Raw genomic sequence first — 20,971 nt, 5'->3', positions numbered from 1 at the left:
AAATATACAAAACCAAAGCAGTGCCAATATTCATACTTACAGGCTGAGGCTGTTCTGCAATACAGCAGTTGAAACACAACCAAAACTCACTCATTGTTTACAGTCTGAAGTGAGAACACCGATGAAAAGCAGGACTCAACCTCCGTAAATCTGTCTCCAGGTAACAAGTTCTTTTAATAGGTTTATTTATAATGGTTCCAATGTGAAAATCTTTTCTCCGTTGAGCTCTTCTCCAAAGACAAGTCAGTCCCAGGACAACTTGAAGGCAAAAAGTTATTTCAGAGTCTTCTTTCAGAAGGTTGGTCCCAGCACCACAGAAATGTTACGTATGCTCCTTTGGTCCCTAGTGTTATGAGAACCTGAAAACAGAAGTACATTGGATCAAAAAGAAAGAATATACATAATCTCGTGACCCCAGACAGCCATCCACACCAGTGATTTCTTGGTAATATCTTGAACCACAGACTGAAGAGACACTAGCAAACACGTCACATGCTTATTTCTACAGTGACTACCAAAAATATCATATACCAGAAATCCATGATGCTTACACTCCAGCTTTAGTTAGGAGAAGCAATATCAAGAACTAGCATCCAATCTTTTGGCAGCTATCACTGTTTGATCTGTTTCTAACTTTCAAATGTCATTTTAGAAAGTGACAATTGCCCATACACCCCTTAAAACCTCTTAGGGAGTTGTGCCTATTGACACTTCATATTTCTCAATGGAAAAGTTGCTCAGGTCCATTCACAGTGTGAGGTTTAAACAGTATTTAACCCCAACCTGTTGCACTGCTGTCAAGGAAAGGCATGCTTTTCTAAATGTTGAGGAAACAAATACGTTTCTGAATATGGAAAATTTGCAACATGGCTGAACTTGCTCGACTCAAGGTATTTTCCTTCTACTCACTCTACCCTCCTGCTTCATATACAGTTGACTTCAAAGCAGGAGATTACTTGTAGAGTTTGAAATGGTTTTCTTAAACCTCTAGAATTCCTCATGCGGAACAACTGAGGGTCCAGATTCCAACCATTCTTTTGCTAAAATAATGTTTATTGGTCAATCTCCAATGCAGTTTCTTTCTGTAAGACTGCAATAAAAATTCCTGTGAGACTTCACCCTGGCCATTCATCTTGCCATCTATCGTGAACTTTACTTGCAGACAAAGGGAGATAATGAGTATTTAGAAATTTTTACATGCATACTCCTTAATAATTCTATATACAACCACATCTTCATTCATAGAAATGTGTGCTTAACTATGCATTGTTATTTGTATGCCATTCCTCACCGTATGAAGTGGTTTGGAGACTCCATAGGATACATAAACTATACATATACACTCACATATATGTACATACATGCACATTCTGTGGCAGAGCAGACCCACTTAGCTACTGCCTTCACCAGTTCTCTACATGCCAAGCACATAAGCAATGAGGTCCCTCATTTACTACATACATGCCAAGTTACTGTACTGTGCAGCAACTACTATCCAGGTACTTTCCAGGGCTGTGGGCTACAATGCACACATGCAGAAATAGAGTAGCACCTTTCCCATACTAAATCCAAAGCCTCTGGGAAGCTTTCCCACTTCTTACTTTTTAGAGACTAACAGAGGCTCTTCAAGAAAGAAATGCATGCTGTAGTAACACCATTTAAATAGCAAAACCCCAGCAAAAGTACTTGTCTCTCCTAGCTTTGAAAAACCTACTGGTAATGTTTAAGTTTATATGCCTGTTTGTGGCATTTCTTGCCACAAATCTGATCTTCAAGATCAGGATAAGAAGGGGGGGGGGAATGCTTTGCTAGCTTTTCCTATCATTAGCACCATATAGAGGAAAGCAATTTTATTAAACAGAACATCTTGAGGATAAGAAGAAACCTGCACAAAATACAAACCAACCAAACAAAAAGCCAACAAAAAACCCCAGCCAAAACCCCTAAAAAATCCTTCTACACAACCCTTCTTTTGTCAGACACTTCAAAAAAAGGTCTTAGTACAGTGCTAATGCGACATCTTAGATTTTTTTCTACCTTAAAGATGATCATCTAAATCCCATGTATGTGTCAAGAAACTGCAATAAAACATGGGAATTATCAACTAACAGTGTGAAATCCAAGAATGAAAATAACTTTAAAAGTCTTTAAGGAAGTTCTCACTTCATAATTAGGTAGCTTCACATCATTTTCTCAATTCTTCTGGTTACTGAAAGTTTGATCAACTTTAAATAGCAAGAGCTGGACTAACGTAGAAAAGCTTGGTTAGAAAATACTGTTCTCTGCAGTCTCAGAATTGGTATGCTACACAATTCTTTTCTAAACTTGATTCAGTATGTAACAAAATTGTAACTAAAACATGGTTAACTCCTGTTAAGCATGTAACAATTGACATTTTTAGTCTGGTAAATCTTATCTTGTACAGCTTATTTCTCCTTAAAACTTGTTTTTACTTATGAGGAAGTAGGCTCCAAGTTGCTCTGAAATGCACCAATAGTCCCCCAATGCTAGCTGCTCAGGGTTATGATAAATTGAGAAAGCAAGTACTCAGAGCATTTTGAAGTCTAGTATATTATAACCTGCCAGACCTGTAAATGGATGCGTTGCAGTGGGCTTCTTTTGCTGTGCCAGTGACCCAATATTCTGATTTGCCACTCCTGAAATTGACACTCATATTACAGCTTCCTCACAATCTCTTTCTGACAAAAATCCAGATTTAATGTATCAAATGCTTGTTCTCAAGGAGGGTTAACTTCCATACTGTTGTTACACTCGTGTACAGAAGACATACATGGAAAGGGCAGGGAAATTCCTCTATCAATTAATCTCCTCATTTGTTGACTGATAGCTGGCATGCTACTCCAGCTCACTGTGGCGTTAAGCACCATGTTGAGCTGAAGCCCTGGGAACAAACCCAAAGGGCTGGTGGATGCTCCTGTGAGCCTGAAAGGCTCTTCCTGGTTACAGAATACTCAAGGGTTCAGAAGACTTCTTCTACTCAGCCACTCTCAGCATGCAGGACTTGTGTCCTCCAGGGCAGAGTTCTCTGAAACTGTCTCCTCCCCTTAAATCAAAAACTGCTGAATGACAAACCCAAGCTTAGAAATCGTGAATAGTTGTCTCTGATAACATGTTCATTCTTAAAAATGTATTTTCGCTTGCATAGCCTGTATAGTTGCACATTTGCCTTTAATTTCATGGTTCTGCAATCAGTACCAAGCAGTTTTTCAATCTGTTGTCTTTTAATTAAAAAAACCCAATAGTGGGAGGACATATGTGCAAGTCTGGAAAAAACTGACAGTAACTGCACCTCTTAAAGGTCAAACAAAAGCTTAGCAGTACTTGTTAGAGCACTGGAATTTTATACACCCCCACTCTGCTAACAAATTATTTTCACAGTGGCCAGGTTAATATAAAAGACCAGCTATAAATCTGCTGCACCAAAATGGAAAGAAAAAGCAATTAAACGGAAGGCAAAAAGGCATATCAGCACTGTGATGTCAACACACTAGGACTTCTCTTACACTGCTAGTTAGTTGCTTGTTTAAAGAACAAGTTGGAACAGGAAAATTCTCCTGTTATTTTCCAAATTATTGGTTATAAAGAAAGAAAGAAAAAAGCACCATACTGACCTACAGCTACCAGTCAGGTAATTATGTAGTACCAGCCCACTAGCAATCTCCTGAGAAAGTGTTCCTGACAAAGCCTGGACTGCCACCCCAAACCTAGCTGCGATTAATGAGATCCCCAAACTTGTGTGCAAATACTTCACAGCTAGCTCTTCGCTTTGTCACAGGATCAAGCTTTTAATACAGCGCTGTTCACAAGTGTTGCTGCATTGTCTCTGTAGACTTGCCAGATGAAGGGTGAAGAACACAATTCAACAGGTCCATCACTTTGTTTTTGGTCTTCACACAGTTTATGGTGCTCAAAGTGGCACACCACCATACAGCTCATGTTGAAAAGACAAAGCACTTACTCATTCTGAACTGGAAGGCTAATCAGACTGATGAATGGTGAAACACCTATTTGCTCTTTCCCATTTAAACTTTCTGAACTCTGAATGCAACTTAAATGCATATTATAAGAACACACAGGACTACCGTGCTGAACAGCTTCGTCACATTTTAAGGCTTTTATACCTTACGCACAACTTCATTTTCATCCCATTTATAGAAATTTTAATTAGCATGAACAAATGAAGATATTAAAAATGATACATTGTTTAAAATTTTAAAGTGAAAACCAGTAAGGTAATTTTCATGACTCTTGAAGTTTATTCCACAGTAGCTGATCTAATGCAAAAACCAAAACTACTGCTTATTGTTAAATACCACTCATAAAGGCAGTAAATGCAAACACAGCATTAATGGACAGTGGGAGTGGAGCACATTCTCTTAGTGTATCAGCAATTTTTCTTATTAAAGCAGTATTAACTTTTCTGAGAAACTAAACAGAGCAGGAAAGGAGGAAGAGTAAAAAAAACTAAATCCATCTCTCCTCCAAGTTCTTCAAGTTCTTCTTACTGGCAAAAAGTAGATTCAAGAGCATTTACCTTAGCTCATCCAAACAGGAATATGCTGCATGCTGTAGAGGGTCAGTGAGATTAAAGCTAGTTATTAATTACAGAGCCTAAGAACAGTCCGCTGTTTTAAAACAACATCTCTAAAGTGCCTTTCAAGGGTGAACTCTCTGTATCCTTTGACCGCATACTGTTCACTATGGCTTCAAACAGGAAGTGCAGTAACAACGCTCTTTGACAATTACTTGAAGCAAATAAAACCACAGGGAGAGAAGGAAAATGACTGCAGGTGTTAACATCTGAATTTAACTAGATTTGCTTCAAAGCTCAGACTATTTAAGGAGAAGGGTGGGTGTGCGGGGGTGTGTGTGTGTGTGTGTGTGTGTAAAAAAAAGAGAAGCATGCACAAAGTCATCACTAAGTATGCTGTGTGATGCACATACGTGCACAAAATCACAACCAGGACTACTACTAGTTTTTTAGTCTTGAGTACTTTGAGAAAAAGTTTACAATTATTCTTGATATGGAATTTTATGGATTCCGTAAAAGACACTTTTTTTTTTTGCCTTAAAGGCTCTGAACAGCTATTTGTTTCAGTCCTGCAAGCTGTAAGTAGAAAACTGTCACTTTAGGGTGCATTTTTAAGACTTCTTTCAAATTTTTTACTTTAAATCTATTGTAGCCATATTATTTCCTCTTGCTGCTTAGCATATACAGTTAAGTGGCAGCAAGAAATGAGAGGGGGAGAGGGGGTGTGTCCAAACCACCTGAGCAGTTGCACTGATGCGCACTTCCATACACACTTACAGCTGTAGCAACTGGAAGATGCTCTCCAGCTTTCAACAGAAGTAAGAAGTGTTTACTCCCTTGCCAGCCTCATTTTTTGAAATAAAACAATCTGTACAAGAAGCAATAACGGTTTTAAACAAACCTATGGGGAAAGCTGCCTTCATGCATGAATTTTGGATCAGAAACTTAATCTCACCAGTGCAGTGCACTTGCAGAAGCACTCTTCCTCTCTTCCCCCCTAGCAATGCAGGCACTTCTGTGGACTTTGGCATTGCTTTTAATGCACCAATTATCTTTTGCACTTTCAGATCCTGAGAAACCTGAGCTGCAAGTAACTCTTGCCAGACAAAGGACAACATTCATCATCGACATAGGCTGAATAAGGCTGAAATCCCTTTTTCACTTCCTCATAACTTTCCCGTATCTGTTCTGCCCCCACCCCCTGCCAAGCGCTTTAGGGTTAATTTCATGACATTGAAGAAGCTTCTTCAAAGTTTGACTTAGACTTTGTTGTGCGTTTTCAAACCCTGAATGCCTAAGTCCTGACTCTGTAAAAATCTATTTTATGCATGACTTTATGATATAGTTTTTAACATTATGACTAAAGCTACTTATAAGATTTTTATTATATGGTTTTATTTTGGGATTATTGGTCATTTGGAGTCAGGAGGCTTTTTGCCTCTATTTATACTGAAATGGTTTTCATTCATGTATTTCCTTAAGCAACTTAGGAATAGGTTGTATTTAAAATCAAGCTCAACACAAACTAATAAGCATGAACGACTATGTATTATGAGAGGGCTTTGTTTCTGAATTAAAGTTTCAAAGAATACTGAAAATGGTGGAATAGGATGAACATACTCTTACAGTTTACTTAGAGAAAGATTTTTTTTTTTTTTAAAAATTCTTTGTCTTGTAATAGAATGGAATCTAGCTTTAGGAACAATCTCATCTTTCACTGGAACCAACATACCTCCAGTTTGTGTTTTCAGTTTGTAGGATGCCACCACAAGTTTCCCATCTGAGATAATACATGGGAAGGCAGCAAAAGATACAGGAAGGAAACCACAGCAAGTCCGGAAGGAGAAATACTAGGCTTTTCCTATCAGATCACTACGGCATGAGAGGGAGCTGTAGAGCAGGTGAAGGCAGGAAAGCTCGCCATTCAGTAACATAGTGTGACAGTAATCACGTTGTTTACGAGTGCCAGCTAGGACCTTAAAGCGAAGAACCTTTAAACATCTTTAAAACATCTTGATAGTGTGAAGCTCAAACATTTATCATTGGCAAGTGCCCTGACTTTTTTTTTTTTTTTTCTTTTTTACACCCCCACCTGCAATTGCCTGAGTTTTACTCTCTAGCTATTCTGTTAAATTTAATTATTTCAGCTAAGTAGCTCAGCCCTTGAAAGATCCTTATTACTTTGTGCCCAAAACCAACAAAGGAAACAGGCAGTATTACGCGGGCCCCCCTTAAAACTCCCCATGTCCAGTTTGAAACATAAAAATCACAGTTTTACAGGACTAAACCAAGTTTAACAGACAATACTGTGTTAGTGACTGAGCAGTGCAGGTAAGCTTTTCCCCAGCCCTGGCATTTTCAAAGCTTCCTGTGTCTTCAGTTAATAATTGCTTTCAAAATACATGTCAATGCAGTTTTCCTAAACAGCTGATACATAGCTCATACTATTTCCCACACATACATGCAGACAGGAACCTACTTCTCTAAAAACCACAGCACAGAACATCTAATAGTTCTGCACTATGAAAATAAAGACTAAGAAAACTAATGGCCCAATTTATTTACTAAATAACAGGAAGACAAACCAAAGACTGAATAAGTATGTTTTGTCCTACCTAAGCATATTCTAGGCATAATATATTTTGCCCTACCTACAAAAACCAGTCAGTTAAGAACACATGATAAGCCTTTGAGAGTGCACTCCTATGGTTTAGGAAATCTGATTTCATATTGTCTGCCCATTAACATTAAAATAAATAAATAAATCATGTTAGTCAAAGTTGTAATTGCCCAATAACATCATCTTAAGTGGCAAGCCCTATTGAAGGTAACAAAAATGAACACTTTTTTCCAGCTGGTCTCCTTGTTAATTCTAACAGGTAATACCAGTCAGAAAGAAAAAACAAACAAGGCAAACTAGTGCTCTAAGGCAGGCTCTGAACAGGGTACCATTTCCATAAAGAAAGCAAAGAAAAAAAACCCAAGCCTGTCCCTGAAGAGCTCCCTGTTTTTTTTAAAGTAATGACGGGAATTGTTCAACGTTGGCATCCAGAGAGTCCATCATTTTAACAACCGTGTAGCATTAGAATGAATGGAATAGTCTATGGGGAAAAAAATACCCATGACAAACTATGTGACAAGATGTTCAATGGACCCCTATTTGGTTTTTAGTATGACAAAAGGTAAAAAACACTATTCACAGCACTTATAATATTCCTTTTTCCACAGAAAAGTAATATACCAAAGCAATTTCCAAGAAAGATTTAGGATAGAGGAAAGGTGTAAGTGAGAAGGGGAGAAAATGTCATTAAAACCGTCAGGTCACAGGGGCAAACTCTTACCAGTGCATTGTTTCATGTCAAAAAAAAAATCAACATGGCATACTGCTATTACAGATTTTAACTTACTATTGTAAGATAGACAGCCTTGCAACAGAAGTCTCCATTGTATTTAAACACATTTTAATGCACCTCAGGAGGTTATTACTGTCACCTCCCACTCAAGTACAAAACAATTATGAGACCAATTACAGTAAGCAAAGCAGCATCATGTTTTGTGAGGCTGGATGAATTTTTACTCAGTCAACCAGTAGCACTAGCTGGGGTGCACATTTGCCTGTTTGAAAAGCCAGAGTAATCACCTCTGTTCAAGCCTTCCTTGGCACATGGTGATGAGATGTTTCAAACAGGAAGTGTGCATCAGCTCAAGCACCATGCTTCTGCTTTAGCTTTCAGTTCTGTAGCTTGCAAGCAACAAAACAGCAATACTTTTCTGTTCAAAGTGCAACAGAACAGCATGTTTTTCACCTGCTAGCATTTAAGACCCATTTCTTTATTCCCTAGCCCTTTTATCATTTCTCTATTATTAGCTGCTTAAATGACTTGAACACTGCTTGTGCACCTACATGTATGCACATGGGAGATTGCTTAAAGAAACTTAAAAAATAAGACAAATCACATTTTCAAAGATACTTGGATCACTCTAGAATAGAAGTGGAATTTAGGATGCTTGAAGTATGTACTTACAGAAGTTATAGGTAGATACCTATTAGTTCATGCAGTCCATCTTCTCAGGTCTACCAGTTCGCAGGTAGCAGTACACTGTACTATGCAGTCTACTGTACTTTCAGTGCTCCCATTAATTCTCCTGAATGACCGCTCTGTGGCTTAATACAGTTCACATCTGCTGGCTTCAACTTCTACCACCTTTAGTGGTTGCTCATTTAAACAGCCCTTACACAACAACCACACATATGCAAGTCTGAATTAGGCTATGACTGGTCTGGAGTGGTGTCAGTTTTTTCTGACTAGACACTTCAAAGCAGTATATTAAAATATTTGGTTTATTTCACAGGAAATCCATCTTCAGACAGAAAAAGGTGCAGAAATACAAGCAATACCACCCAATTTAGTCAGGAAAAGCAGGATGTTACTGGAGCATATAGCAGGGCAGGAAAGCACAGAAGCTTTAAAACTGGTGAGAGGTGGCAAGTGCTAACTGGGCCTCTTAACATTCCACTCTAAAGATAAACATGGGGAGCTGCACCAGCAGACTGACAAAGCAAGTCTCAAAAAATACGCTCTAATCAGAAATATGCATACATGTAAAAATGCTTACCATAGCTGCTTGAGCTTTTACACCAGAGCAGGGGGGTAGGAAGCGGATAAATTGCCTGGCATTTTCCTCTTCTCCCATCAATAGCCAGAGATCTGCTAGCACAGTACTGTGTAATACACAGCACGAAGTGACTCTCAGACAGGAGGGTCAAGTATCATCTTTATCTATCAGCATAGAGCAAGAGATGTTCTCTGCCTCCAGACATTTCTCAAGTCACAAGGGAAAGGAAAACCTAAACATAACTGTAGCAACAAAGAAGTTGGGTTCATGTATCATAATTTAAATATGCCATAATGCAGAAGAGTGTCCTAATTCTGTAATCCTTAAACAATTGCAAAGAAAACAATGAATTGAAATACAACTACTACGTAAGAAGTATGCACAGAGAGATTCTAGACTTCCACAGCACAGATAACCCCTCTTACCCACTTCCACACATAGGAAGCCTACCAAATACCATGGAAGTGTCCATATGAAGCCACACACACAACCTATAATTCAGTAAATGCAGCAATCACAAAGTGTTTTATTCCTATGGCTAAGGCTATCATGGAAGTGAGGCTGTCATACACCAAGTATGAAAATAACCAGAAATCTAAAAACCTTTACAGACCTCACACAGCTAGTCTGCATTAAGGAGAACAACTACAAACTGAAAAAAAGTTTCTAGGATCAGCTGGTAAAGAAAAATTTCATACATTAGAGTGCAGTCAGTATGAAATAACATTTTGCAGGTCAACAGCACCTTTTTTTTTTTTTTCCTGAAAGGAACGCTTATTTTTAAAAGCAGAATGAGATTTAGAGAGGGGAGAAAAATGAAGGAAAACCCTTCAGGAGATTTTTTTATTTCTACAGTTATTCAGACTAAGCCATTACACATGCACACACAGACATAGCTCATTAATAACAATAACAGCAGTACCTATACAGGGTTTTTTCATAGAGGAAATCCTATAATTCAGTACCCTATTTTGGGACCACCTTCAAATTAAGAGGAATTACTGCTCTTTCCTTCTCCAAGTTGACAGTCATTGTGAATGATCCTTAATATTCAGTTGAATTTGAGAATTTACTCTTTGGAAGAAATACTTGACTACAGAGAGCTCTTGTATGTGTTTTGCAAAACACTGATAAAATATTTATCTCCACAATCAAAGGCAAGGGTATGAAAAATGTAACTGCAAACAAAATCTTGAAAATCCACATTGATTTTCATTTTGTGATAGATATTTGCTTATTAATTTTTTGGTTGGAGGTGAAGATCAAGTTTGTTGTTTGGCAGGTCTGTGACAGATGTACCCACTCTGAATGTACAGTGCTTCGGTTCAGGCATCACTGACAGGGAGGTCTGACTGAAGTCAGCCTCACTGTGCAAACCATGAGAACTGTGCTAGGCTGTATCTTCACAGGAACTAAGGAATCTAGGTAATGTCTTATCAGGAGCTAACAGTATCAGCCTGAGCTTGGACTAGACAAAACTAAAATCACTACAGCTGCACACCTGCAGTCAAACCAAAGTAGGGTTTGACTACAAGTCAATGACTTTATGCTATAAACATCTGTAGCTCCTCTGAGCCCACTGAGGTCTCCGGTACAGCAGCAGGCTGCATGGCAGTGATCTCCCTCTTGAGCAGGGCCACCTCTCAAGATTACTCCTCAAGGTTGACACACCCCTTACCCAGCATTTAGTATCTATAATGAGGTAAATGGTATTTTACATTAGGCCTAAAAGTATCAGATAATCATAGAGTATCTTGAGTTGGAAGGAACCCATAAGGATCATCAAGTCCAACTCTCTGCTCCTCTCAGGACTACCTAAAACTGAACTGTATAACTAAGAGCATCATCCCGACATTCCTTGAACTCTGCCAGCTTGGTGCCATGACTACTCCCTGGGGAGCCTGTTCCAGTGGCCGACCACCCTCTCAGTGAAAAACTTCTTCCTAATGTCTGATCTGAACTTCCCCTGATGCAGCTTCATTCCATTTCCTCATGTCCTATCGCTGGTCACCAGAGAGAGGAGATCAACCCCTCCCCCTTTGCTGCCCCCCTTGAGGAAGCTGTAGACTGCCATGAGGTCACCCCTCAACCTTCTCTTCTCCAGGGCGACAAACCAAGTGACCTCAGCTGCTCCTCATAAGTCTTGCCCTCGAGACCTTTCATGATCTTGGTCGCCCTCCTCTGGACACACTCTAATAGTCTGATGTCCTTATGTTGAGGTGCCCACAACTGCACACAGTACTCGAGGTGGGGCCACACCAGTGCGGTGTAGAGTGGGACAATCACCTCCCTCAACTGTCTGACTATGCTGTGCTTGCTGCATCCTAGGACACAGTTGGCCTTTTTGGCTGCCAGGATACACTGTTGACTCATATTCAACTTGCCATCAACACAAACCCCCAAATCTCTTTCCAGCCTCTCATCCCCCAATTGTATGTATAACCAGGATTACCTTGTCTCAGGTGCAGAATCCAGTACTCGCTCTTGTTAAATTTTATGGTTTTGGTGACTTTCCAGCTCTCCAGTCTATCCAGATTTCTCTGTGAGGCCTCACTACCCTCAAGGGAGTCCCCAGCTTCTCCTAATTTAGTATCATTGGCAATCTCACTTAATGTATATTCAACTCCTGTATCCAGATAATTTATTAAAGAGCCCTGGTGAACTCCACTGATGACTGGCCGCCAGCCTGATGTTACCCCATTTACTATAACTCTTTGAGCCGGACTCATCAGCCAGTTGGTCACCCAACATATTATGGACTTGTCTAGCTGTGTGCTGGACATTTTGTCCAGAAGGATACTATGAGAGACAGTATCAAAAGCTTTCCTAAAATCCAAAAACCCACATCTACTGGCATCCCTTGTTCAGCTAGATAGGTGACCTTGTCATAAAAGGAAATTAAGTTCGTTAAGTGGGACTTCCCTTTTGTAACCCATGCTGGCTATCACCATTGTCTCTCATTTTTCAGTAACTGCCAGAATAATGTTCTTCATGATTTTACCAGGCACTGAGGTGAGACTGACAGGCCTGTAGTTACCAGGGTCATATTCCTTCTTACCCTTCTTGAAAACTGGGTTAAATCACTGCTTAATTACAATTCAGTTATTGCTCAATTGAATGCAATTTAATTTTCATTCAATCATCAATTAATTATCATTTGATCATAATTTAATCATTAATAAAACCCTTTAGTTAATCCTGTAATGATTTCTCTTAATTCACCTGCAACAAATGTCTTTTTATACACTAGACAACAGGAACAACTTTACTAAATAAAGTTTAATTATAAATTAATGAAGTTTAAAAAAATCAGGTAGAGAGATGTGCAATTTTAAACCCAAAAGACACTATGCTGTAACACGTAGAAAAATAGCCAGTCACACATAGTCAGCTTAAAATAAAAACACATGGTGCACAAATTTTCAACATTTAAATGCAATTTCAATGAAGATACCAGAATTATTGACCTAGTTAAGAAACAAAGTGCTTTACAAAAATGGGACTTTCAAAATGTTCCAGAAACATTTCAACAAGGTATGTATTCTGAGCAAAACAGTTACTGGTGTTCTGAAATCTGAATGCACAGGAAACTAAATTGTCTCCTTCGAAATGACATGCCTATCTTGCCAAGAACCACTGAATTGTGTTCCCTGTGTACTCACAAAAAGTTCAAGGCCATTACTACTAAAAATGCCCATTTGGAAAATGCCCTGTAGGTCGTACCTCAGTGATGGATAAGTCACCTGGAGTTTTACTGCCAATGTAAAGCCACTGTAAATCTCAAATGGTTCGGATTTCCTATGAAACACGCATGTATAGAGCAGCATATGGTTTACCTGCATTGATAGGTATCCAGTGAATGGAAAAACCTAGAATAAAGGTGTGTCAAGGCTATGCGTTATTTTTTCAACAAGTTTTAAAATAAGTTACTCATGCCTGTAAAAACTGAACAGGTTCATTTCAGCTCCCCAAACTGAAAGCTGCTGACAAAGCCATAAGCAACTTGCATTGGTTTTCTACTAAATATGAAAGAAACTTTGTTTCTCGAGTCTTAGTGGGTCACTATAAGGAAGTAAATAGGCAATGTGAAAAGTGTACTCTGATACCAAGTAACCACAGGATGACACTATTTGAACTCCACAGGGAACTTCTAGTTATGTTAACTACAGCTATTCAAAATTACATTTTCATAAAATTGACAGAAAATACTCATACAGAATGAAGTTAGAAATGTTATTTCCATACATCCTTATAAAAAAAAAAAAACAGGCGTATCACAGATAGGATATGATTTTTCTGGATGCAAATTCAGTCTGCCAACAATTTAAAGAGCTTTCACTAATAAACTGCAGAGATTATCCTATGTCATGAACTACCCAATGTTATCCAAAGGCCTACTGGCAGAATGTGTTTAAAAATGCTTCACAACATCAACAACGGCTCTTGTAAATTCTGAGTTTCAAAAAAACCCCTTCAATTTCCAAAAACATAAACAAACCACTCCGGTGGAATGGATTGTGATAAATACAAACATTCCTCAAACTAAAGACCTTTCTGTTCTTTGTGATTCAAGGGAAATACTTTCTATTTATTACACTAAGATGCAAGAGAGGACTGAGACAGTACACCTGGCTGCTTCTGTTTTGTTCCTCAGCATGCAGGCAGACAAACTTTTGAGGATACATCTGGATTCAACGGGTGGTCTCTTCCTGCTCTCAAGATACCCACCTTCTCAATTGTGTCTCTTTCACCATTAGATTGATAGTTTTCTGTGAAATAGAAGTGTCTGGTTTGTTTAAGACTTGAGCTATGTGACAGCAGGGATAACAACCAGATGAGCAAGTAAACTGGCAAGATCTGGAGCAGCTTCTTGGCAGAAGGCACAGGAGGGATGGTGGGAGCAGCCATTGGGTATCCAGCCTGCTGCAGGCAGACCAGCCTTCCCCAGGGGGCAAGTCCTGGGTCAGAGACCCCCACCCATAGGGCATCACTGATGTTACACACATTTTCAAGTACCCTCCAGTGCAAATAGCTGACAACTTCTTTCCAAAATATTGATGAATACTTGGATTACTAAACATATTCTTTTTCCAACATACTCTTTTTCTCCTGAGTAAGAATACCTGATTCACCTGCACCACACTTACTCAATTTATTCTGACTACAAAAGTGTTTCAGTCAGTTGGCTTTGATGTACTCATGCATCTGCTGTTCTCTTCCTTAAAAATGCTTTTCATTTGTTCTTAAGCATGTTTTGCATGAGAAACTCCCTTCCTATTCTTTTCCCAATATATTCTAGACTAAGCTCACATCACAATAAAAATTACATGCACTAATAGCAGAACTACTACATGACGTTTTCAAAGTAGAGGCATGCCAGCTACTCAATACGACCTAGTTGAAAATTAATCAGAATCAGCATTATTTCCTCCTAAAAGCACAAGCTTGGGGGGCAAAAGAAATACACCAAAAGCACATTAAGAATCATGTGAAAGGAGACTAACTTTCAGTCCAATCAGGGGATGGGAAAGTATACACTACCACTGACATTTCCTCCCAAAAATCTGTGCTGCAACTTTCAATGCTACCTCTGCTACACTGCAAATGGTTTTGCTTTACAAATGAGAATGCCGCAGCATGAAAAATAAGCCATTCTAAAGCAAAGAGCATACACAGTTGTAAATCTGCTCTGTGTTTCTATCCAAGGCAATAAAGAACATTTAAATAGCATGACATTTTTTGCTCAGTTTATCTTCACAGTCACTGGTTTAATTGTTAACCTTCTTATTGGTAAAGTGGGTTTTGTGCACTAAAACTCAACTTGCAACAAAGCTATCTGCTTCTCAGTTTAATGCGGTTTGAAAAACAGTACTTTCTATCACACTACTAGGTGTTTAGAAACAGATGTAAACACAGTGAACCACAGTGCGTGTGCTATCTGGAGTCTTAACTACCCTCTGATTTTATTAAACAAAATTTAACTGTCCAGGTCTTCTTACCAGGCTCGGTTCCCACAACTGACGAGAGCACTCTATGCTGGTTTAGCAAGTAGCTACCACAACAGCACAAAACCTTCCTAAAACATACTAACCCCTCACAAAAGTCCCCAAAACAGCCACACCACAATCCTCCCCACCCCAAAATGTGGGTATTTCTTCTTTAGCTCAAAGCCAGACAGCATTTGCTGCTTACTTCTTATTAGCTTTCAGTGACAGTTGTACATTGTGACTTCTGCTTTTGAAAGTCTCTTATCTGTGAATTGTATTAAGAACAATCTACCTTATCAACAAAGAAAGCAGAAAACCTGTTCTGGAAAGAAAAAAACCCCAGCAACCAAGAACATGTTGAATATGAAACTAGATTTGCCATTTGTCACATACACTGTGTCTATAGAAGGAAGAGGTCGCTGCTCCGTTGTGCAAGATGTGATTTCATGCACAAGCATTGCACTGCACTTAATCCATTACCCATGTAGGCACCTCAGGAGGTGCCAAGCGTGGCTGTATGCGAGGGAGCAGACTTTCACAAGCTGAGTAGTGGTACCCATGCCAGACAAGGTTTCACGCAAACTAAGTCTGGACTAGCTACTGCAACTTCCACATACAGACATGATCCAGACTCACATAAACTCAGAGCATGGCCCCTCACCAAATATCGGCGCCTCACCTCTCACATACTCTGTACCTCACCCCCTGCACGGGCATCCATGTTGAAAAAGGGATTGATTTGTGTGCGGTTAATAGCTGGGCATCAAGAGCTAGCTCAGACATTGTTTTTAAGATACAGACTACAGTGCAGTGTAATTGCTATCTTGCATGAAGGAACCAAAGCTCATGTCAAAAGTAAAATAACTATATCTAGGTTATTGCAACAACATCATCAAAAAACACCTGGACCTAAAAGATACATTTTTTTGCCTTCTTATTCTAGGAACTTCATGCATGAAATGCATTCATGGGTGCAGTGCTCTTATAAAATATTTTATTATTTGTCAATAACTAGTACATACTACCTCAAGAGAAGCTCAGAGCACACAACCAACTCAGACACTGTTGTATGATGCTTTTGTTTCAATTTCACAGACAGATTCTGTTTCTGAGGGAAAAGAGAGGTGCCTGTGCTGAACATAGACATGAATTTCTCATTTAGTTGATGCCAGCTAGATAGGCCTCTATCTATTAAGTCAGTATTTTAAATCACCAAGAGCAATTAAGACATCAGTGGAGTGTTTTCACCAATGAATGAAACAATCAAAGTTAAATTACAAAGCATAAACATGAGAGCAGCTGTCTATCTTACTTATCAAACATGGCAGCTTTTTATTTGCATGGTCACACTTTCAGAGGATAGATTGAAACATAAACCCACCTTTAATTAGGAAAAAAGTTTATTATGCCCAAAAGCACAAATGACATTGTTGATAAAACTGGGTAACTACACTTTTGAAGACAGGTTTGCAAATCACCACTTCTGTACTCTGACATCCAGCCTCCAGATCCCCTTTCTACTCTTAATACAGATTTAATCAATTTAACCCAAGTTAAATGAGTTTATAGCTTAATGGGAAAAACTATAGGGGAAAAAAAAGGAAGGCCGTTATCAAAAAAACACTTCCTAGGTTTTTTTCTAAATCATAGAACAGTCTCAGTAGGCAAGTGGTGGAAGTTCCAGCACATGACTCATTTAGTACTAAACTGTACAGGGCATTAGTTGAAAAAACAAAAGAAAACCGCACACATGAACAGTCCCATCTTGGCAAAGAAGTTAACAGATGAATGAGCAGATCTTTTCCATTTCATTTTTCTTAATGATTCTGTGGGAAAGAAATCAAAAGGTCTTTAACGTACATTAAAAAACTGCATTACCAAAAAATAAAATTGATTCTGTAACCATTTAAAGGCTTGGCAAAAATTTTGAGGGCAGGATCAAGCTGGTAAAAGAACTGCAACTTTTTTCCCTGAACTTAATATACTGCTAGCATTCCAACAGAGGCATAACTCATCTCGGGCCACGATGACTGCATTGATATAATCTGTGAAGTCAATTTTGTGACAGGATTGCATAGCAAAGGCTGGTAATTACTGAATTACTGTAAAAAAGTACCATGCATACATATAAATATCTTTGAGTATAATCCATTATCATGAATTGTATTTCTAACTATTTAAGAGGAATTAGTTTGTTAAAAAAAGACAACACGATTAAGAGGCTCATGAGGAAATCTCCTGACCTTTTCCACTCACATGTGCGGGAAACTGAGGCATAATGACAATATTATTTTATAACTCAGCATAACCAAGGACATTCTTACTCAACTTAGTTCTAAGCACATGCTTTTCCACCAATTTATGGATTTCAATTTATGTTTTCTCATAGAGCTAGGACATTGAAACTGCTCTGTGATGCTAGAGACAGAGGGCAACCCTTCGTCCTGAAAAACTGGCCAACAAATGTTTATTAGTTTTTAGAATTCTGTATGTTAATCTTTTACATTTTTATGAGCAGGCATTGGAAAGAACAAGATAAAAATATGGTATCTTCTCATATAAAGCAACAGGTCTGTTTCTCAACAGAACTTTTTCTGAACTCTGCCCACAGAACTCTTAAGTTGCCATGAATGGCCTGCCTTGGAAAAAAACAATGAACATACACTGCTGCTAACTTTAATCCATGATGAATTTAAAAAAAACTCCAACCCTCTACACATCTGTCGTGCTATCTGCTTGCATTGCATTCTAACAATGTAACCATGAAGTTACATATTCAGACTGTTTCATGATGAAATCACAAAATTGTTTTTAAAGGAAATCTTTTCAGTTATACAATTTTGCTACTCAGAACAAACATAACAAGTGGTCTTTCGCAGGTCTGGCAGTAATACAACAAGTTGGTTCTCACCTGACATTATCACTTCAAGAAAAGACTAGTTTTAAACCCTCCTTAGGTGGGAAAGACTGACTGTAGTAATGTTATGAATATATTGCAGTAGCTGCAGTATCCAGGTACTACTTCTCTACTAGACATGTGAAATTATAGTATCCACATGGGGAGTTAGAGTACGATACCTATCAAGTTTTATTTACTTTTAGTAGTTTCATTTCCCTTATGTCAAACTCATCTCCTGTATTTATAAAAGCTCTGCAGTATACTCAGCAGCAATTTGATAAAACATCATTGTAGAACCTTCTTAAAATTCCCTAATGGGTACAGCAAGTCTTTTCTTTAGGTAACATTAATATTTCACATACTTATCAATGTTTACTTGCCAGGTACATGCCAAGCAAAAAAAAAAAAAAAAAATCCCAAAAATATGAATGAGAAGATTTGCCTTCTTTGCTACAATTAGGCAACAACATGGGACTAGAACTGTGCCGGATAGCAGTGCACTCTTTAATGTTTATTAACAGAGTTTTGCATAAATCACCAGAATTTTATATTTTATTTTGAATGGATTTTTGTATAATAGTAAGTTTTGTATAATAATAAATGCCTAATCTTTTTCTGATGATACAGACTTTATACTTAAGGCTTGAGACTACAAATAAGAGGCAAAACCCTTCACATAAGACAATTTATAGAAGAAAAATAAGCTAAAGAAATAAAATATAGTTTGGAAAGAAAGCTGACTTACTAATGCTGACCTACAGAGGTTACCTGGAGAAACAACATCCTGTTTACTGATGCATGTATTTTCTAGTACATCACCATGTCAAAAAACTGCATGTCTTTGCATGATTGTTCTTTACAAGATTGTTCTTTGCCAAGCACTATTAAGTTGGAAGAAGATTCATACTTTTAATCAGTCAAAACAACAAATAAATACATAGATAAGTGATTGGTTGATTTGTGGCCACTAATACACTTCTACTGCTTTGTATTTAGACAAATTTTCAGTCTTCTTTTGTTTGGTGGTTTGGGTTTTTTTTGTTGTTTTTTTTGGTGTTTTGGGTTTTTTTTTTTTTTTGTAAACTAAGGGGGGGGAAAACCCTGAAGTTTTAAAGTTTGTTGTGTAGACAAATGCCAGCTAAACCAAAGACAGCCTGCTTTAGAATTTCTAGACAAAGAAATGGTGATAAATGGGCTGGTGGTTCTTCCAGTCTGAAGAGGTCTCTGCAACATTATTATCCAATACTCTAACAAAGAGACATTAATGTCATAATTTAACGAATACTAAGATCTTTAATCTCTAGCCTGTTTTGTGACCTCTTTTTAAAATAGACATTCAGATGTCACTTGAATAAAACAAATTGTGGGGAATCCATTAGTACCCTTAGAAAGTTATTCTGATGATTAAGCAAACTAAAAGTATGCCCCTTCCTTTCCATATAACTCAGAGTTATATAAACACTTTATCATCCCTCCCCATTAACTTTTTCCTCCCTTTCTCAAACAACATTTTCTAAACTTCCTCACTTTTCAAAAAGGTAAGATACAGGGAGCAGTACAAGTAAGCATCTGGAAGGTGTTCATGTTGGGGGGAGATCACACATCACTTGACTTTTACTATTATTTTCATTATGTATGACATTCCAAGACATACAATATATTGTTTTCTTCTTAAATAAATTAATGAAGGCTTTGCACAAATTTTCCCTACTTCACAATCTACCTTGACATTTTTGCCATGCACGTATTCTATTTGTTTTTCTAAAAAAGTTTTTTAACAAATTCTGTTGGTCTTGTCTATGTATCTAGCTTCTGTAGGATTATCTACCGGGTACAGCTCAAATCTTAAAGGAATAATGATATTGGAGTGGCAGAGGAATGAGGAATTTAGGAAGGTGAACCCCAAACTGGTAAACTTCCTCCTTAACCCTTCCCTCAAGATACTAGCACTATTATACTGCTGTTAAGTCTGAAACTGATAATAGCTACAGTCTTGTGCACCTTCCATCTTTCTGCGAGTATTTCAAATGATCAAAGCAATCACCCTCAAGGTGCGTCAAGCTGCTAGATACTCAGCCTCTAGTATTTTTCCTCTTTGTGCTGCCTCTGTTGTCCCTGCAGTACTGCACTGTGAAGTGGCATGTTGAAACCTGGGGGCAGTGGGGATAGGAGCCAAAAGTTAGAAAACAAAATTTCTGCTGAGTCCACCTCTCACATACAGCAAAAGTGAAAAACATCCCTTCAGAGTGATTTGAACTAGGTGCTTCTTGCTACAGAGTCCTTTTACACTTATGTTGCCAGAACTTTTGTTGAAAGAGGAGGCTGTGCTTCTTGCTCCTGCCCTGTGTTGCCCAGGTTTCCACACTAGCCCAGCATGGTCTTCAGACATTGCCTCCACATACTTCCTGCTTTCTCATGTCTTCCTCAGGAATATCTATACTACTATCCTCCATGCACACACATGATGAGGAAAAAAGATGCACTAAATATTGCATTTTGTAATGGCCAAAATAGTACCTACTTACAGGAGATGATCGGAGCGTGAAATAAAATTGTATCGCTGTAAGATAGCACAGCAATGAAATTACATTCTTTTTCCAATTGTGTGCACTTCAATTCCACTGTCATGTTATCTGACAGTGTTTGCTTATCCACACTGAACACTTTCAAGTACAAAGACCTAGCTCTGAAGAATTTGTTTGGGAGGGAATGGAAAGGGAAGAAATTAGATTATTTGCAAGAAAACACATTTGAAAACAGTATGTACAATTGTGGTATAGATCAGAGGCATACTGTCTCCAAGCAAACTCACATTATTTTAGTTATTTATCTGCTTGCAAACAGGTAAGGAAGAGAAACAGAACACACACACACAACATACTGTCCTCTTCTTTCCAACCTTCTGACCTAAACAAA

General features: G+C 38.3%; 1 protein-coding gene across 2 annotated transcripts in view; it reads right to left on the bottom strand.

Annotated features, from left to right (window-relative positions):
• Positions 1-20,971, bottom strand: part of CDC42SE2 (CDC42 small effector 2) — a 95,464-nt gene that overhangs the window by 44,563 nt on the left and 29,930 nt on the right. For both annotated transcript variants that reach the window (XM_074812033.1, XM_074812034.1), the window contains one exon: positions 41-359. In XM_074812033.1, the coding sequence (XP_074668134.1) occupies positions 41-94 (54 nt within the window). In that variant the 5' untranslated portion in view covers positions 95-359. The remainder of the gene's footprint in view (positions 1-40; positions 360-20,971) is intronic.

The sequence above is a fragment of the Strix aluco genome, chromosome Z (assembly GCF_031877795.1).
Source record: "Strix aluco isolate bStrAlu1 chromosome Z, bStrAlu1.hap1, whole genome shotgun sequence".
NCBI lineage: Eukaryota > Metazoa > Chordata > Aves > Strigiformes > Strigidae > Strix > Strix aluco.
This window is presented reverse-complemented; position numbering and strand designations above follow the sequence as displayed.